General features: G+C 36.9%; 1 protein-coding gene across 3 annotated transcripts in view; it reads right to left on the bottom strand.

Annotated features, from left to right (window-relative positions):
* Window positions 1-18,541, bottom strand: part of LARGE1 (LARGE xylosyl- and glucuronyltransferase 1) — a gene marked incomplete at both ends in the record, with an annotated part of 196,395 nt that extends 177,854 nt beyond the window's left edge. For all 3 annotated transcript variants that reach the window (XM_082014020.1, XM_082014021.1, XM_082014022.1), the window contains one exon: window positions 18,436-18,541. In XM_082014020.1, coding sequence (XP_081870146.1) covers window positions 18,436-18,541 — 106 coding nt within the window. The remainder of the gene's footprint in view (window positions 1-18,435) is intronic.
* Window positions 18,542-21,210: the final 2,669 nt, after the last annotated feature.

Raw genomic sequence — 21,210 nt, 5'->3', positions numbered from 1 at the left:
GTTACATAAAAATATGAAACCAGGAAATCTTTCTCCGTTCATGTAAAAGAAACTTGAAAGAAACACAGGTATTCAAATACTCCTCTGGATAACAACGGTTATGGTGCTCAAATTACTCTGCTTATCCTAGAAAGAGCCTTGATGGATCTCCTGCACTCTTTCTTTCGTAACCAGACTACAGGATGCCTTTTTTCAATCTAGTACTCTTTCCAACAGTTTCAAGACAATCTCCACCTATGTAAAATGTCACGTAGAAGAAAGAGTGAGCTATTTCATTTTGTGTGGTTAGCGATAGAGAAACTGCGGGTTTTGTTTTTTTGAAGAGAGCCTCAACTTTATTAGAGAATAAAAGTATTAAAGCCAAAAGGTTGGATGTCTTCCCTGTGAACATTCAAACTCTCAAAAATACTGGTTTCATTTAACCTTTCTACAGTCATATTTATTTTATAAAAGATTCAAGTTGTCATATTCATATCATAATATTGAAAAAGTATAATAAAAAGTTCTATAAATTCATTTATATCTTGAAGGTTATTGAAGGTCTGTGTGGTGAATAAATACCTTATTTGTGCTTATCCAGTCTCAAATTTGGATCTCATGGACTAGATTTCATCAACAGCTTTCTGAAAAACTACATGCAGAATATATTATAAATAATAATAAAATATATGGTTAAAATAAAATTTTCTTTACCCCAGTTTCAAATGGGAGTGACCTTTTCTTTCAAGGCAACTGGGCAAACAGGAACACGTCTTCATATTTCACACATTCATACTTACACATGCTTTTATAAATGCTTTTTGATCTTCAATTATTGTTTCAGCAATTTTGTTTACATATAAACTAGCTTCAACAACTAGAAATACCCCAAACTCAACTGCGTCATAGAAATAAAGGAATACTTTTTTTCCCAGCATCAATAAAAAGAGTTGCTTATCAAAATGCTGCTAGTAATTCTGTTGATATTCAATTCAGAATAGTTTCCAACTCATTCTCCTATGCGTGGACTAGTTTTTCAGTGCTAAAAAAAATCATTTCATGAGCGACAGAAAAAGCATAAAGAAAGGGAGGTGAGTCCAAAAGAAAATTGAGTCCATCTAATCACCTTCATACATAATACAAAGTTATACTTTGAAGAGATTACTTTCTCTTCCTGTTAAAAATCTATAGACTTGGGACAACATTAATTTAGTACCATGAGTGCAAAAAAATGCAAGATGGGCCTGGGTCTAGGCTTTAGGGCCACCTGGCTCGAATAAGCACCAAAACATATGTAAACTGCATGAGTGGACAGGTGACCTACATCTTATAAACGCAAGTTGGCAAAAACAGGACACAATGCAATCCCACCTCAGAAAAGCTGAATGCACTATGTGAGAGATGCAGTTAGCCACAGTATGTTCATTCACCGAGACTGAAGGGGGTTTAGACACACTGTGAAGAGATGCCACTTATTAACAATCTCACTGCATTTGTTGCAGGACTGGGGGTGCTTGCCCCAGGGTTTTGGTCAAATATGAATATAACAACTAAACTAATTTTTTTAATTCCTCCTTCTGTGTCAGTGTGTTTTAGTGTTACTCCTCACACCCTAGCCCTTCCTCTTGTGCAGTGATTCTGAGGGGCTTTTTGTGTTTGATAATGATGGACACTAACACCCCACAAATAAAATCTAAGTCATTGGGACCTACAGGTTCTTAGCGTCTCTGAGGATGACACCTGTATTTTGCAGAACACTTCTGTATCCTGCAGGACAGGAAGCATAGCAGGAGAAAAATCAATGTGCCAGACAAAGAAGTAACAGGTGGATCTGAGCTTTTTCAATACATGCTGTGCGTTTCTTTACAAATTGCAGTCCCTGAACCACCCACTTTGAAAGAAATCCACTTTCCCACATGAGTGCTTGGAGTAGTTCAAGTTACACAGAGACACTGTCACTCAAAAGAAGACTTACAAGCAGCGTTCCCAAATCTTAACAGCATTCCTTTTTCTCCATCAACACTTCTTTTCCTTTGCCTAAAAAGGTTGGTGTGACTAATTAGTCCCCAACACTCCATTATAATAACAATAATATTGCTTGCCCTATATGATGTTTTTCATCGGAAGATCAAAAAGTACTTAGTAAAGAAGGCAAGTGTCACTACCTCATCAAGCAATACCCACTAAATAATCAAGTCTGCTGCTGCTTTAATCCTTAAAAATGGTGTTTTAAAACCATGAAGAAGCCAAAACATCATCTCCAAATAATACACCTTCTCTAGCAAAGGAGATTATTGCCTGTTCAGCGGAACCCAAGAGGGTTCCATGAAGCAAAAAGGGAATATATTTGCAAAGATACCACACCGGATTAGAAGGAACCTTTTCAGTTATTGAGCGAAGGCCCAGTTGCCCCATATTGATATATCATATAAGCCCTTTCTTAAACGGCTCGAGTTTTGCCTTTGAACTAGTGAGAACTTTCTGTCTTCCATTAATCCCACTGAGAGTCTGTGCCAGAAGTGTACTGAGCTGATGAACAGATATTTTCCTCCAATTTCCATCCTAAACGTATTGTTGATCTGATAAAAACCATTTGTCTTGGTATTAACAGTATCTGCTCATCTGAAAAGCTCTGCCCTGCCTTGTGTATTTAGAAAGCTCTCAATTTGGTAAAGGAATGGCAAAATATAATTAAGTCTCCCATTCCAGTAATTATCAAGGTCTATCAAATTTTGCCTGTGGCTACTGACATATATACATTACCTACTACCTTCCAGCGTCAAATTCAGCTTTCCTAGGAATATTTATTGAAAGTCCAATATGTAGTTCCAGAGCACTGACAATCACCTAGAGTGCACTATAATGTATGAAGATTATTCTTTCCCAAGGTGCCTTAATTTACACTTATAAACACTGAACTTAACTTGCCATTGTATTGTCCTGCTTTAAAGATCATGGTGGAGATACCACAACTCCGTTTGTGATCTGTTAGGACATTTCATGGTCCTTATGTTTAGAGCTGCTTTTCTTCCCATCAAACTCTACCTAAATCTCTCATTGCTGCAATTTAAGGCTGTAACTTGTTATGTTCAGATCAAATCTACTTCTGCATGCAATGAAAAGTCTAGTCAGCTTGCAGCATTGAATAGAAATGTACAGTCCTCATCTTCCTGGGAATTTCACTGTTTATCAACCTTTCTCTCTTTAAACAGCCAGGGAAAATGTTTGACCTTCCACCATATGCTTTAGGACAGTACTAAGATATACTTCTTCCTCAACAAACATCTTCACAAATAATACTTCAAACATCTCACATTACTGCATTTGTGAAGTTCTGATCTTTTTTACCCTATTTTTGCTACCTGAAAAAGCAGCAAAGACCTTCTCATAGACTTTTTTTTTCTCCTGTATCCTAGGCTGACAACTCCGTCAACTTGGTAACAATATTCTGCTAATTTCTTTGGAGACAAATAATCAATAGTATTAAGTAGATAAGTGGTTTTGCCTGCATTCTGGATTCTCACAGCCATTATCTCACGTTCACGTTCAACCAGCCATCTTGAAGTACTGACAATGTTTACTCTTTCAGTTCAGTCTCTTAACATTTCTTCCTTTTCTTCAGTTTCGTTATCCAGAGGTGTACTTGTCCTTTTACATATGCATAGGAAACAATTACCAAAAACTTAAAGTGTTCTAATTACTTCTTAAGTTGCTTATTTTGTGATACACTGGAACTGTTGGTTAGAGTACAGAAGCAGAATACAACTCCCTTATCAAGTTCCAGTCATTGTTTTTCAGTTATTTTATTCTTCATATAATTTTTAACCACATAACCACCTTACTGGGGGGTTGATGACGTAAAGCCTCTGCTCTTGAGCTAGATTGATAATAAAAAGGTGCTGGGAGGTCTAGAGAGACTTAAATTGGCCTTAAAATAATCCTTGCACCAAAAATGCCTCACCTGCAGGATCATCTTCTTCTTTCTCTTCAGTATATTGTTCATTCAATGTTGTATTTGCTCTTGAGAGCACTGAATAGGCAGGTCCATATTCCTTGTAAGAGCAAATTCTCTCTTAACAATTCTTAACCATTTCCTTCAACTTTACAATACTGATTCAGTTAAATCCACAAACAAATGCCTGATGACTACCAAATATTAATTAACCATTTGCAAGATTGACTGGTAGCTTTCATGTTTAGAGTGAATTTCAGACACAAAAATTCCCTGTAATTTCAAAAGATTGAAACCTAAAAGAAGAATTTGGAATGGATAATAACAAACATGTTTCCATGATGCTGAATCCTTTCAGACGTACATGATGCTCAAATACAAGATCAGTGTGAGGCACAGTGAGGCTGCTTGTAGTAATACCGCAAATGATGCTCTCATAATGCAACTCAGTGTCTTCCTGACTCCTCAAGAAAATAGCATCTCTTTTCCATATGAATCCACTTTTTTACTACATCCCACTACTTGCAATGCATGCACATCTTTTCCTTTGCCTTCTCTCCCCATCTGGATTATTACAAAAAAGCCAGCTCTCAGTACTCCATTCAGCTTCCTATCAAGAAATTGTTTATTACAAGTGGCAATAACACCTCAGCATGGTTCTTTCCTCGTTCTCATTCATGAGCTCCTCCTTCCCTAGTTAGACCTTCATGTCCTCAGTTTTCACCACACCATTAAAACATCTTTTCTGTGAGACCCACTAAAAACACAGCTCCCAACCTTCACCCATTCTTTTTGCAATTCTTATTCTCACTTGCTGAAAGTCTGGTTCTTCCAACAAGCATCACTTAAAATTACCATGAATAATCTTTCCACCAGTAGAAGCTTTTAATTTTCTGTCTGCCTCTAAGCAGAATCTCTATTCCACCACAGTTTCTCAATCAAGTATGTTACTTTTGTCAACCAAACTCTCATTAGCACAAAAATATCCCCTGTTCAGAAATGGCTAAGATTTTTACATTCCTTCTGTGCAGCCCAACTATAACAAAAGCACCAGGACCTTAGTGGAATATTTCTAAGCAATATCCAAATAATATAACAACTTCCTACTCCTTGTAATTTACTGCTGGATATGTAAGGTAAGTGATCATTTAGTTATTAAAAATATAACACTGTTTAAATATGCAAATATTTTCCTAAACAATATGTTTCCAAGGGCAATACCTTACCCTTAAAAAATTAAAGGAAATTACATGTCTCATCCTCCTCTGTATACCCGATATGTTCTTAGACTGCAGTCCAGTATGCTCTAAACATTTTCCCCCCTTAAAATATCATCATGCTTTGCTTCACATTGATAATATTATTCTAGAACTGGCTCCCTAGAGTTAACCTGCAAAATAAATTATCATGCCAATTAAAAAAAAAAACAGTAATAATTGTTGTAGATTTGTTGAGGGAGGGGATTCTGCCCTTTCTTTAGTGGTAGCAATTACAATGCGTAATAGCCCTTCTTTCTAAGCTGATGTCATTTTGTCTTGATTTACTGGCCTATTGTGTTTTCAGTCCCCAAGGTAGAAATTTTTTTTTAAAAGGCCATTTTTAATAAAGCTCAGGAAGGTCCTGTTACTAGAAAAAATTAGAGGCCTGCTGCAGTTACAAGACTCATCCCAAGTGAGCAGGCCTTTTTGGAAGCTAAAAAAAATGCAGTGATATAAGAGTCTTACTGGCAAGAGGGAATAAATCAATTCTGCCAGTACAGCAAAGTATCAGGCCAGGGAGCCATCTTTTCTGCAGAGATTTAAAAAGTAAGGACTGATTCTCAGTTAAAGTTCTTGGGTGCTCAACTTGAGCCTCTTCAAATTTGAAGGGGCCTGTTTTTTAAAAAGGAGAAATATTGACTCAAAATCAGGCATTCAGAACTGCTAAAGCAAGCACAGTACCATCCACAATTACAAACTGCTTAAAATTTTACTTAAATACTTTTACAGCACATGCTGTACAAATTAATCAGCTACACCACTGTTCAACCAACAAATCCACTATCTAATAAATGAGGTCTATTTGATGCATACAGAAGATTAACCATTTTGCTTTTGAGCTCTGTGTTGCTTTGTTTTAGTCTGACCTGTTCTCCTCCGCCTCACAAAACTGTAACGTGCTGCTCCTAATGGAGAGCTTCTGCTTTTAAAACTACTTCGAAGCTGAGAAAACAACCCACAAATAGGTGGGATATGGAAATGGCATATTAACACCTATAGAGGCAGGACTTCACTGTCTCATTGAAGTTAACAGGTGACAGTAGTACCATCATCTCAGAAAAGAATTTTGTTACGTGTATAGCTTCCCTATAAGATAAGCTCATGCCACTCTAAGATGACATGCCATTTTAAATAGCTATTGCTATGTCAATTAGCATAATATCCCACATGTCTGCTTTTATTGTACATATTGTACACATGTAATTTTGGACGCTGTTTTAACTGAGTTTGCAAAAGCCATTCTTAACCTGCAATAATGCTATCCAGGACAATGACACTGACCAGTATAACTGTACTGGTGTAATTTATGAAGTTTTTTATGCGGATACTTTCTTGTCATCCCCCAATTCAGTGTGCTCCACATCCATGCTGCACTACAAATCTAACTGTACTTCTGAGGCACAAATACATAAATGCATACAAACAGGAGAAGGGAACAGGGAGAATATAACATTTTTTAAAGGAACAGATAGTGAGTCACATACCAAAACAACAATTCCCATAGTTTCCAATATCCTGATTTAATCCATCTTCCTCCCAGATACAATAAAAACCATGAGTCCCTGAACTAGCTTTGTTCAAGGAAAATTTTCTTCTCTCCATCTCCTGACAGTGGTCTTCAATTAAAGCCTGCAATGTTGAAACTCACTGAGATTGACGGAGGAAATAAAAAGAAAGAAACCACTGAAATGCATCTTCAGAAGCAGATTATTAAATGTCCCGCAGACATCGGTGCGAGTGGCAGCCGCCAGAGCTTAGTGAAAAAAGAGAAGCGGAAAATTAAACTTCTCATTGGGCCTGATGATGATTAATATCTCTTCTCTGATGAGCTGAAACTGCTTAATCTTTGCTATTAATATCAAATCACTGAGGTGCAAGTATGGTAGCTGAAGAGAAAGGGAGCATATGAGAAAGTTTAAAATTAGGGAGGTGAAAAAAAAGACAGAAATAACTGATGTACATTTTGCTCTTAAATCTCCTAAAGCAAGAAATGCAGAATGAAGCTAAGAGTCACCATCAGCAGCTCCGAAGCCAGGCTACTACGAGCAAGCTCTTGGGCAAAAGAAGTTGTACAATTTAAAGGGGATAAATAGTAGATTTCAATCGTTTGGTTAAAGGTATTTGCATTCTAGAGGAAGACTACTTAATTCATCACATCTCCATTCAAGTGTACATGAACAAGCAACTAATACCTTCACCCAGCTCAAATATGTTAGATAATTGTTATTTTCAGATTTGCTTACCTCTGTGTATATTGGCAAAGCTTTAAAGAGAGTTAGTTGGAGTTCCTTGGAAACCAATAATTATGTGTAGCTGTGCAGACATTTTTAAACTTGGTTCCTATAAGAATATTCTACAAAATATAACCTCTCTATTGAGATTTTTACCTTAAACCCTTGGGTTTGTAATGCACTGAAGCAAGAGGTGAAATAGCTAAATCCATTATAGTTAATGCTCCTAGAAAACATTCTGTGTGTATTACATTTTCAGACCAAAAGAGACCTCTGTTAAAGTCAGTGTAGATCACTTGAGATACGCATTATAATAGTTTGATTAGTAGAGAATAAAAAGCAGACTTTTATAGCACCCATTCATCTGAAAACATTATTCGTGCTAAAGTTAACAAGCAAAATCACGGACTTAGGTTAAATTAAATCCAATGACGGACAGGAAATTTACTGATTGTGAAATATTAAAGCTGTGGTATTAGTTCAATACGATTCTAGAATACTGATGCCTTAATGCTATGAAAAAAATGGAAGAGAAATCTTCCACTTCTTAATGATGTAAAGGTAACTTGTAAACACTCTACAGTGATTTTATGTTTTATTTGGAGAATCGAGATTGCAGGACTGATAAAATATAAGTTTATGAGCCTTGATCTCATGAATAATTGGTTGCCAAATTAGTGCTCAAATAAATCTTGTTTCTTAAAGTTGATAAACCTTCTTAACTTGCAGCTGAAACTGTGTTTGATTTGATCCTTTCTGAAGGGTTATTTTTCACAACTGAAAAGGTACGGTAACCTGGAGCCCAAAACAAAGAATCTGCTTGGGAACTTAGTTTTTATGGACTGTGGTGGCAACTAATCATCCTGATAACGAGTTTCTATTAGCTTCCGTAAGGTTAGTAATAATCCTATAAATTTATCTCTTTTTTTAAACAGATATATGTTTTGGTAACTGCAGCACTGTAGCATTCTCATGCATAGTTCTCAAGGTAGTATTTCTTGCAGTGCACTTTATGTACTGCAGCATCTCTTAGTCACGATCGCTTATTTTACACAAAACTGAAACTGTTAAAATGATCCTTTTTTAATTATTTTTTTCCTTGTCTACTTCTCATCTTTCACTTCCTACCTTGAAGCCAGAAAAATGTGGACAAGGATTAAAGCACGTATTTTTGAACAAGTTGGAATAATTTATTCAGAGATGTGCTAGAATCCTCTACTAGATTTAAAATAAAGTTCAGAAATCTGGCTAGAAGGAAAGTTTTGCCGTAACTAAAAGGCATGGGTCAAATGCAGGAATTACCAGCCAGCATTATTCTATCAACTCTACAATATAATACAGCCTGCACTATGCAAGATTAGACATAGAGACAATAGAGAAATTGTTTGTTAACAGTCCCTCTGATGGTAGAAATCTCCAAATCTTTACAAGCCAACAAAACATCAGGAATTGCTCTGTGTGATCTTTGGGAGAAACTACAAATTTGTCTGCCAGTTCCATTTTGAAATACAAATTAAACAAAAGACTGCTGCAACTACTCTAGGAGAGATGTACTGACATGTAAGGAAGAAAAGATGAACGATAAATAGGAAAAATAGGAAAGGAAGAAAGTGGTGGGGAGGAACACAACTACTTTTGGATTTACTTTCTTTTTAGTACTCCACTTAATCACATAATAAACAGATAGCTCTTTCATGTTTTTTTTATTCCACAAAAAAGGGCATATTCAAGCCCTTTCCAGAATATAAGAATATTTCTATCTTATTAGCTATGGCTTTATTTCAGCTCCAGAAATAATCCTCTACATATTACACAAATGCTATGCAACATTCTTTGATACTAAACTATACCATGACAACCTCAATCCAGTGTCTAGAGAGCCAAATGAAGATGCTATTGTAGCACCAACAGCCGTAGATGCACACTGGTTTTAATCTACTTAGGAAGGACAATAATGACTTTGAAGATGTAGGGGCTCAGGCTTCACAGCTTAGAAAACAGTCTACAAGACGACTACACTTCTGCTTCTCATACTGGCCTATCTCTAGCCCTAACAGTACCTATGCAAGCTCAATTACAGCCAACACAAGCAGGTCTAACTACTACAGTCACATCTTTGTTTTGTAGACATACATTTTGAGTTTTCCAGTTCATTACTCTACTGTGTTAAATCCAATCCTGTAAGCTACTCTAGGTGTCTGAAAGTGTGCACTGGTGATGGTCATTTCACTGGGCATCTACAGAAATTCAGGAATCACTATGGAGGGGACAGATCATGCAACTCTTCTTTAGAACAGGTATAAACCTGTTATTACAAGCTCACTGGAAAGGTATCTCATTATGAAACACTTTATTTAGACAGTAAAATATTTTAAATAGGCCCAGAAGTTGCTATGGTTTGTTTTTTTTTTTTACAAGTAAATGTACGAAACAGAAGCACATTCTGTTATGGATTGTGAATTTAACTTAAGAAAATGTAATGAATTAAACATTATTTGTAATTTTAACTTCATTACTTTCAGTTCTCACTCCTAATTACTGATCTCTGAAAACTCTGACATTTAGCAATTTAAAAGATAAACAGAATTATAAAGAAAAAAAAAGGAGGTTTAAAACCTTGATGTTTACATCCTGGACTTTGAGTCATGTTTCACAGAACTATGGTGAAGGACAGCTATGCTACAGGTTAGAAAAAATAATTACAGCAGGCTTGAATGCTCAAATGGCTTAAACATTGTTAAATTGGAAAAGAATCTCAGGCTAAAAACACATCATTCTCCAGGTCATCAACTTTTTCCTCCTATTGTTGGTATCTACAAAGTTGAGTGAACCAAGATGACTGCTGTCAGCCCATGTTTTTGAAGTTAGCTGTGCACTCAATTCTCCCAGGATATTTCGATACATTTTAAAAAAATCTCTTGGATTGAAGTCTCAAAACAAGAATTGCAGAAGGCAGTGCAATACAAGAGAGGTAAAACTTCAAGGGAGGGAAATAACTACTCTCGTGAACAATTCAATGGTTGTCATGACTGAAAAATGTTTGAAAAGGGTAAAGAGGGAATAAAGAGATGTGTTGAAGATACTGGTATTCTTAAGCTACGTATACCTAAAACACATCCATCCAATACCAGGTTATTAACCTTCATACTCAGTTGCTTTTCCTAAACCACATCAGAGCGTTATCTGCAGAACATAAGAATGACTGTACATGATGTGTGAAGTACTTCTTCAAGTTTATTTTTAATTTGACTCCTGAGAAGGAGTCTGGTATTATACACATTTAAATAAATATTCAAAATATGAGTTTTAAAAGTACTGGAAGACACTACAGATGCAATGTGCTGTCTAACAAGAAAGATTCTGATTTCAAACTTTCTCCTGATCTGAAAAAAACTCCACAAATTTTAAACACAAAAACTCCACAAAACATAATTTTCATAAGTTAATTGTTCTGAGTTAACTGAAACATTCACTAGAATAAAAATATTAAATTTTCATGTCAATATTTTAAAACATTTATATATCAGGTATTTTTTTCACCCTGTACGTATACATTTGTTGACCTGTTTGCCTGTTTGCACCTAAAGCTCATTGGCTAATTTCAAATTACATTGTTAGAGGGAAAGAAGTCAAAGGTAATGAAACTTCTACAACTGCAAGGAACACACAGAGAGAGATGAGAGAAGCTATACATTTTACAGCATGAGCTTAAGTCTTATTTAGATATCAGGGGACCCATATGGGAGCTAGATTTTATAAATGCCCTAATTGTGGGAAAAGGAACTTTAACATCAATCAGCTGCAATCACAGCAAGTCAGGCTATGTTAGTTCCAGCACTCAAAGAAGGTCTGATGTACTTATAAACTACACATTTTATTTCAAAAAGCCAAGCACTACTTCTCAGAGGTTTGACTTTTTTAAGAAAAACAAGACATTTGAGCTCATCTTGCTTTTCTGTTTTTCTGCAGAAAAACATTTTTTTACTACAAAGTTAGCAAATACCTATCTTTGAAACAGACAAAGAGGTATAATCAGGAAATAGCTCTCCTACTGCTAGTCTACCATGCAGCCCTAACAGAATTTAGACATCCAGATGTCCCTTCAAGAAGAAGGAATCTGTTCACCTTTGCATAATTCAACTTCTATAGACTGAAGTTTTTGCAAAAATTTGCTCAAAGAATGACAAAGATGAAACAAAACCCTTGAGAAATTCCACAGATTATACTCAGTGGAAGCTGCTGTTCCAAAGAAGCTGTCAACTTATTCCTGCTCAAAGAATTTCTTTTAATTCTGATCTTTTATGTTTCTGCCAGAAATTATACACTAAGAGGCAACTAGATAAAGAAAGCCGAGATAAAACTGGTAGACGTGTGTTTAAAATCACCAAAAATTCCACCCAATCAAGAGATTTATAGACAGGAAAGAAGGTAAGCCTACAGCTTTTTTTCTTTTATGAAAGAGTAAGTATGTACTTTAAAAAATGAGTGTCAAAAGAGAATGTCTGTGTCCTGTACTGGAATTCAAAAGAGCAATGTGGACTTGCTTTCATTTGGCACAACACACTGGCAAAAGAAGTGGCCATTGCAAGATTCATGACATTTCCTGAGATGATAATATATTGTTTTAACAATGTGAAGTCCTGGCAAGCTAAGGAAGAAACAGCCCTGACATCAGCATTTAAATCTTGAGCTATTTGGTGGACCTTATTATTTAAGGATAAAATTGTATTGCAAGATCATAAGTATTTAGTTTAATTGAAAGAGTGGTTGAGAAGACAAAAAAAACCCCCATGGTCTTCACTTAACTCCACAGTTTGACCCCCAAAACCTTCTCATGACAATGTTGTATTTTGGCTCACATTCCTTGTTTAAGGCCATTCTCATTTTGCCACAGAAACTACTTCAAATTTCCAGTCACTGCTCACAAGCAAACTGTTTCTTTATGTAAGTCTCTATTTTTTATATATAAACTCTTTATTTTTTCATATTCACTTGTTAATTTTATTTTCTTAGATGATGGGTAGATAAGGGTTCTCATGTCAGTAAAACAAAACCTAATTGTGGGGATACTGACTTGGAAGCTAAAGATGATGAGCAGAGAACCAGACTCAGCTTTCACAGCAGGGATCTACTGGTCAACAGCATACTTCAACCAAACTTTGTCAGTACTCTGTATATCCAAATCACAAGGGTTTCATAGAAAGACAAGTTTTCCAGGGTAAAGCAACAAAACTTGGCATAAGCCTGAGGTCTTCACTATCATAACTGATTTTATTCTTGTAGGATCCCCAAGTAAAAACTGCAGATATGCTTAAGAAGGTTTCTTGACTGCAGCTGAGATAGAGGTGCTTAAGTGACAATTCTCAGCATATCTCCTAAAAAATAAAAAAAAATCCCCAAGAGACAAGCAATCACCATGATTTACTCCAGAACGGAAATGTACACAGAAGCAGCTTTTATGAAGTAGTTACTATGAAGCCAGTCTTAACTAAAGCACATCTCCTGTAAATCTCTTCAGTCACTCATCACAGTAACATCCTTATCATATGCAGAAGCACCCTTCCAGGACCTCTTGTTTCATAACTTTATTAAAAATACAATACAGAGACTGAAACTTCTACTTTAAATGGACACTGGATTAAGTTTGTGTTGAGACACACAGCAGATAAAACTCAGGCAAACTGAGCGAATCGTAATGAAAAAAGCAATTTTAGATTTTGCCCCTTTTTGATTACATTGTCTGTGAAGGGATTATTTTCTGATGTTTGTTCATCAGTTGCAAGTGTCTGATAGACATTTTAGCAATTAATTATTTGTTTGCCTCTTCCTATGAGCAATTTATTGCAAGCATTAAAAATTCAGGCAGTTTTCATCACGCACATGGATCACGTGACAAACTTTTGGCACTTAACTAGATAAAGCTGAACTCCCAGAATCAGTTTTCTGATTCAAGTATTCACAAATATGATTTCAAAATCTGCTTCCCATGAATATTAAAACTGGATATTCATTGTTTCTGTAGACAGTCTTCCCAATTAACATATTCACTAGAATATTTATGGAAAGCATACACAAAAAGAGTGTGAATAGCATCAAAGTGAATCCATTTAAATACTAAGATGAATATTTGCAGCCTTCCTTCATTTCACTTTATTGTATTTTATGAGGTGTTTGCCCAACTCTGGCTTCAGTCATGTCTCTACAGATTACTTGGACGAAAATGTACTGTCAGAGAATGATAGTCGCCCAACACTGGAGTGAAAAGAGGACGACCAAGGAAAGCAAGTCCCAGGAATGACGGGAGGCTCTGTTTTTAAAATGCTATCTGGCAGTTAAGAAAAAACAGAGTCCACTTCCTGTTCTCTCACAGACTCCCTACATGGTCTCACACAAATTCTCAAGTTTTTTTCTTAAGGTTGCATTACTGACTCCTCCTTTCCTGTGAAATATGTTCTGCACAGGAGCCTTACACACATTAGGGCTTTCAACATCAGGTGGATCCACCACACATAAACTGATAACTCAAGTGTATTTTCATCCTGTCAAAACGAAGGTGACCATGAATCTGCTGACGCCACATAGTCACAGTGGGCACTTTTTTGAGGAATCAGTCATCCACAGAGCATGTGTCAAATTACAGTTCCAAGCTTCCATTTTACATGATCTTCATGGTAAAGGGGACAGGAACCTGCTGTATACAGCTTGGAAAATTATGCTATTTCTGGAGCTATTGTTGGTTACTGAAATTGTTATTTTCTTTCTAATGAAAATTCATCATATATTATTTGCTCTTCCCTGTTTTAAATGCACTCCACCCTTCCTACTCTGTTACCTTGCCTTTTGAATGTAATTTAAGAATGTTGGAACAATTAGCTTTTTCATTCAAAGTAACTGATAACTGAAATTGTGCAGTCATTGTGCATTATTAAAAACAACAACAGTAACCAGGTACGTTCAAAGGCTATACAATATTCAAAATCCTCTTTAATATTCTAGTTCATAACCTTAATAGACATTTGTATGTGATTAATGAGGCTTTTAGTAGCTATTGCTGTCACAGCTTGGGTAATAACACCTCCAATTAATATTCCAAGGGAAGGGTCTTACTGGGAGTGTCTGAGTGACAGCTGTGAAGTAGCAGGCTGCAATGCACTTTTGGACAAGAAAAACAAAACCCAAAATGAAACAAAATTCTGACCTAAAGAATTGCAAGGCATTTAAAAACCAGAACATAGGAATTGACTACATTAGGGCATATTTTATATTACAGATTCACTAACAAAGAGCTTATAAATGGTTTCTAAATGTGACCCTGCTGCCATGCCGTAGCAAATGAATAACTTAAGTTCTCAGATATAAACACATGGAAAAGTAATGTAATTCACAATTACGTCAAGAACACATGATTTTAGGACACAGCGTTGCAGATATCAGAAGAGAGAGATTTGATTCTGGAGCCCTGAAACATACAAGCAAACAAAAACTGCAAAAGAATACAAAAAAAGAGTAAAACATTTTTTGCTATGACAACTCAGCTAACTCAACCTTTTCAGCTTAGTGAAAAAAAAACTGAGAGGTGATTTGACTACTTCATGTAAGAATCTTCAGACAGAAATATATCCAGGCCTGACAGGGGAATAATTAACATGGACTGACCAAGGGTAAATCATGCTTGACCAACCTGACTGCCTTTTGTGATGGAATGACTAGATCTGTGAATAAGAGATGACCAGTAGATGCAATCTCCCTTGAGTTTAGCACAGCTTTCAATATGGTTTCCCACAGCATCCTTGTATTCTAGTTGGGATTTTACAGTCTATATGGGTGGACTGCTAGATGGATGAAAAACTATCTGGACTGTTGGGCTTAAAGTGTGGTGGTTACTCATTCATGCTCTGTCTGGAAGTCAGTTACTCGAAGAAGAATCAGAATTCACCTGTACCAAGACTGCAAATGACACCAAGCCTAGGGGCTGCACTCAATACACTCACAGGCAAGGGTGCCACCCGGGGGGACCGAGGCAGGCTGGAGGAATGAACAAAGCAAAGCCCTGTACCTGGGAAGGACTAACCCTCTCATAATGGCACAGGCTGTGGACTAGTCCTGCTGGGAAGGACCTGTAGTCCAGCAGCATGCTTGGACAGTGACGAATGGCATCCTGGGCTGTATCAACAGGAACATAGCAAATAGACTGAGGGCATTGACCACTCCCCTTTGCTTGGTACTCATTAGACCGCATCTGGAACACTCTCTCCAGACATGGGTGAAGTTCAGCATAGGGCTATCACGTTGTATGGGGGCTGAAGTGCTTGCCCTGGGCTTGTTCAGCCTGGAGAAGAAAAAACTCTGTGGGACTTACCAGCAGTCCCCCAGTACCTACAAGCAAGTTGCAAGAATAGAGAGCCAGGCTCTTCACAGCAATACCTGGTGAGGGGATGAGTGACATCACACATAAATTGAAGCAAGGGAGGTTCAAACTAGATATAAGGGGAAACTCTTCCACCAGAGGACAGTCAAGCAGTGGCACAAGTTGCCCTGGGAGGCCATGTAGTGTCTGTCCTTGGAGGTTTTCAAGACATGACTAGATAAAAGGTTAAGAAATCTCACCTGACCCCAAAGCCCACCCTGATTTGAGCAGGAGTTTAACCAAAGAACTTCTGAGGTCCCCTCCACCCTGAATAACTGAGTCAATGAAGATACCAGGTACTGACAATTTCTTTAACTAAGTGGAGAAATGTATAACAAGAACCATCTACTTGAACCTAAAACCAGATGAACTGAAAAGAAAACTTCTAGCATTGCCTGTGATTAAACAAAGAAACCAGTACCAGAAAACAGAGAGAACTCTCCACTCCTGCTGATTTCAAATCAAGGCACAATGATGTTGTGGGACATTTTTTACTCAGGTATACACAGAGAGCTTAATACATAAGTAAACTGTGTGAACCATAGCAGAGTACAAAACAAGAAGTCAGATAAAATGACAAAATGGCTTTAACTCTCTGCCCATAATACGTACAAGTTAAGGAAAATGCTGGCTATTATTCAGTTAAATAAGTATTTTAACTGACCTTAATTTTTAACCAACAAAGATTAAATCATGCCACATCCAAAAATTAAAAGAATAAGAAAACAGACACAGAAAAATAACAGAAAGAATTGCTAACTTTATGTAATTTCCAGTCCTTTTCCAGTGAAAATGTTCTTAATAGGTAATGGTCTTTGCTCCTTGGTTTGCATTTAAGATTAATTCACACTGAGAGCTTTTAAGTCACTTCAAATACCATGTAGCAAGAAGTTTCAAGATTTCTATTGAGCTCTCTTTAAAAACAAAGGATTCTGCACACACAGGAATGTAAAATGGCATGCTATTATCCGTTGTGGACATAATTAAAACAGTCATTACAACAAGGCATAATATTCTTCTAAAAGCAAAAAGGTGAGGCCTGAATTTGCTCAGCTTTTAAAAATCAAACAAAATCAGTACTGTTCTGCCTGCCAGTTCATTACTTTTCAAGTATGCAGCCAGCACCCCTTATATTTCCAGTTTAACATGAATTCCGTAAGTATTTCATTCTACAATAAGCTCATAGAGTTACTGCCCACTAAGGCAGAATTTTAAGTAACTAAATAAATTCGCATAAGCAAATATTTGTACCTGGCATGTAACTAATTCAGAAATGTATGTAATACACACTGAAAATCTTGACATGTTTCTACCTGTAATTTAACTTGGAATCCAATTTTGTTTTGAAACAAAGCACAAATTTGTCATCCAAAGTTACATGAAAGAAGCCTGACATTTTAAACAATGCCTTTTTAAAATTATCAGACTGTAAACTAGTGTTTGAACAGTTTTTGAAAGGCTGAAACACCTTTCCGAATGCTAAGAAAACTACAAAGGTTGAACAGCTTTTCTAGCTCTTGCCAAAATAACACACCTATTGCCAAACATAAAATTCTACCTTTAAAAAAAAAAAAAAGCAAGCTACAAAGTAACAAAAAATAGGAGATCCAGCATCTTCTAACCTGCCTAACTGAAGTGTCACTGCTGAACTCCTTTAAGGACAGAAAAAAAGTTCATCGGATAGACTATTTAAAAGGCAAAGTTGTGATTTTCTGTGTTCAGCCTTCTAGCACAATAAGCACAGAGGCAGTGGCCGGAACCAGTAATCTTCACAGAAAGGCAAGAGAAGCACCTCGTGTTTGCAGGTTTGGGCCACGTAGGCATTTATATAACTAAAAGAGGAGCCCATAAAACATTTCACAGAATTTTTTCCTGCTACATTTACACCTCATAGAGCAGAGTCCCACCTCTGTCTTTCCACAAACTAGGTACCACCCTGTGTTCCCTGGTCCAGTGGGCAGCAGCACACTGGGCTACAGGACAAGAGAAAGCCTGCAAGCTGAGTGACCGTGGTCTAGCAGAGGCCCCTACGCAAAGAACCATGCCAGACATGCATTTCCCTGACCTGTACTGTACGAGGTCCTTCATGCTCTCGTAGCTAGATACACTTCCTGCTTCGTGTCCCAAAATCAGAGTCAATGCCCATGTCATCCACACATCCATAGACATCCAAAGGTCTAACACACAGGCCCATAAAAACAAGAGCTGTGTGAAGAGTGCCCAGAACACATACAGAATCATTTTTAAACACTTTTACATAATATTAAGGGAAGAGCTGAAATTAATTTTAATTAAAAGTAAAATCCTACAGGGCATAGGATAGAATTACAAACCACAGCGAAGAAATTAGTAAGGTGGGGTTTTTTGTTGCACTTTTGAAAGTTCAAAGATGAGAGGAAAACCAATAACTGGGGCCAGCAATTACCTCCTCCTCAGCAGTAAGAACATGGTAGGGAAGGCCCTTTGTTGAAACTTGCACCTTGGGAATGATTTCCTATGCAAGCCAAACCACGTTTATTTAAATAAAAATTATGTCTGATCTGCATTTGTCAGCTCTAATAGAAATCATTTAACATGCCCTTCCTCCAACCATTATTCCCCTCCTACCTTCAAAACTCCCAGCAAACAGATAAATCCACGTAATGGCTGGGACAAAAAGGACGGTCAGAGAGGCAGCCAGGAATTTGCGTCGCCCTCTGCAGATTCCCAGCATTCTCTCAGCAGTGCAGATTCCCAGCTCAGTGCTGTTCCTATGTCGGAAGCAAATAGTCCACAGCCTCCCACATATTACTCCCTGAAAAGGAAAGGAAAAAATGTTTTAACAGCTTATCTCTCTACAGAAATGTAGACTATGCCAGTGTTCCTAAAGAGTTAAAAGAACAAGGCTAAAAATACTTGTTATTCATTATCCATGAATACTTAATAATAAAGCAGGTTTTAGAAGTCAGACTAAGACTGTAAGTCAATAAAACACATCATATCACTTAAACACACATAGAGCTAATCTTACAAAGAGACATCACCTTTATTTGTTTTTTCACCACCCTTTTACCCTACAGAAAATCTGGGTTCTTTGATGTCTATGTGTATGGGCAGGTAAGAGAAAGCCACCTGTACATCATCCCTGCTCCCACAGAGCAAAAGTCACACCAGTTCATCAGTGAGCTCGCTGAAGGTAGCCATGAACTCAAAAGGGTGAACTGAAAAATGAAAAGTAAAGTTTGGGGTCAGAAGGATGTTATTAAAATGAGCCACTTTGCTAATCAAAAAGCCATGCTAATGAACTGCTACATGAAAGGGGCGAAGAGGAAGAGCAAAATGGGCAAGGAAGCTTCCTTAGGCACAAAAGGGGGTATCAGGAGCTTCAGACTGTATGCTATGAGAAAAGAAGGAGATTCTGGAGAGTATCACTGTTTTTATGAGAAAAAAAAAAATTCTGATCTTAATTTGTTTAAAATAATTGTTCTGCATTTCACAGAGGCCTAGATGGCAAAATAATCTGAAAAACAATATTGCCACACTAGTGCAGGCATGCAGGGCATAAAGATAATGTTTCACATCTTTTGCTTTTTTTTTCAAAAAGAGAGGAAAGGCTAGAGTTAGACTAGAGAAGCTGGAGAAGGAAAGGGAGGTAATATATCCATGCAAATCTAGTTCAGGTTTTGTGTTAAAGGGCTTATACTTTCTAATTTAAAAAAAAAAATTGGTCTACAAGAATGAGAGGGAAACAAACACAGGCTCTGGTGGTACAAGGTGTTTAATAATAGAGCCCTTTGGCTTGTGCTTAGACCAGCACTAGAGTTGAAAATCAGTAATTAAAGCATTTCTACACTGACACAGTAACAATGGCTACTTGAAAATATATCTGAGCTCTACAACTCCATGTATACTGCAGTGAAAGTCAATTCTGAAATCAAATTACTGCAAAAAATGAGAATTGTAGACAAGAGAAATGGGTTCAGATGGAGAACTCTGCTGCTAGAGATACCTGGCTGCAGTAATCAGGCAAACTTAGAGATGTTCCTCGAACACTGAATAGAGTCCACTTTACTACACTACAGTTTAAGAGCCGTGATAGTACTCCTGACCTTGGAACTGATAATATGGACTATAATTTGTCTAAAGCCAGCACAAAAAGCATTCCATTGTGTCAGCTTTTCAACGCAATGAATGCCTCACCGCAGAGATTTTGCACAAAATATGTGGACAGACTTAATATTAACAACTGTGGTATTAGAGTCGCTGTGGTAGACACACATTTGGTAGATAAATTGTGGAGAACTCTTATCTTTATTCACTGTATTTGGATAGCGATTAAATTTCTTTTCATATAGTTTGTACAACTACTCCGAAGCGAGTCCTTTACATGCCTACTTGAACAACATAGATAATTCTCCTGGCTTATGTGTTTTACACTCGCTATATGTGTATATATTGTAAAGTGCACATAATCAGTTACTCCACTAGCAACATCTTGTAATGCAACATGCCTTGGATATATACTGCTCCTACCAATCCTACCTGTAGAACCCACAGGTAGCGAAGTAAGAGTCAACACCACATGTTTCTGAAATCATGCTGCTGCAAGGACACTGATATAAGGTTTTGGGACTATGACACCCAGACTCTGAGGCTTGGGGTTATAGTGTTGCTTTTGGATTAATTAACCCTGGGTTTGCGTATTTAAGAAATAATTAATTTTTTCCTATATATTTTTTAAATATCCATGCATGCTAAATTTCTGAATAGGTCAACATGGAGGATGAAATTCAGCTTTTCTGCCCCATGAATGTAAAGTACCCTAACAAATTAAGAAAGTATAAGCAGCAACACTGAACTCCCAATTCAGCTACAAAGGAAAGCTAAGACTGGCAAATTCAGCTTTCTACAAATTGTCATCATTCAGACAAAACAGCCAAACCATTCTGCACATCCATGCACATCTTATATCCAACTAGGAAGACATTTGGGAAAATCCTAGACAGACAAGTCAGTTTGTGATGGATCACACCAGGAAATGTTGAGATATTTCTTTTAATGGTGCTTTAAAAGAGAAAAGAGCCATAAACTATTTTCAAGGAAGTTTCTAGTACCTTCCCACATCTTCAAAGTTGTAAATAGCTTCCTCTTAGTCTTAAATATTCATTTTCAGTGTATAAAATCACCACATCTGTTAAGTATTTTTTTCCAAACTAGACAACACACCATGTGCAAACACTACACAAGCAATTGTATACAAGGTCCATGAATGGTAATGAATGGCTTAACTTAAAGGAAAAGCTTTGGACTCAATTATATATTCATTATTGATTTTACTTGTAAAGAATTTTACCTAACATACCATCGTCAAATTAACAATTAAAGAAGATATTGCAGTTCTTT

This window comes from Phaethon aethereus, assembly GCF_964289735.1.
Source record: "Phaethon aethereus genome assembly, chromosome: 1".
Taxonomy (NCBI): domain Eukaryota; kingdom Metazoa; phylum Chordata; class Aves; order Phaethontiformes; family Phaethontidae; genus Phaethon; species Phaethon aethereus.
This window is presented reverse-complemented; position numbering and strand designations above follow the sequence as displayed.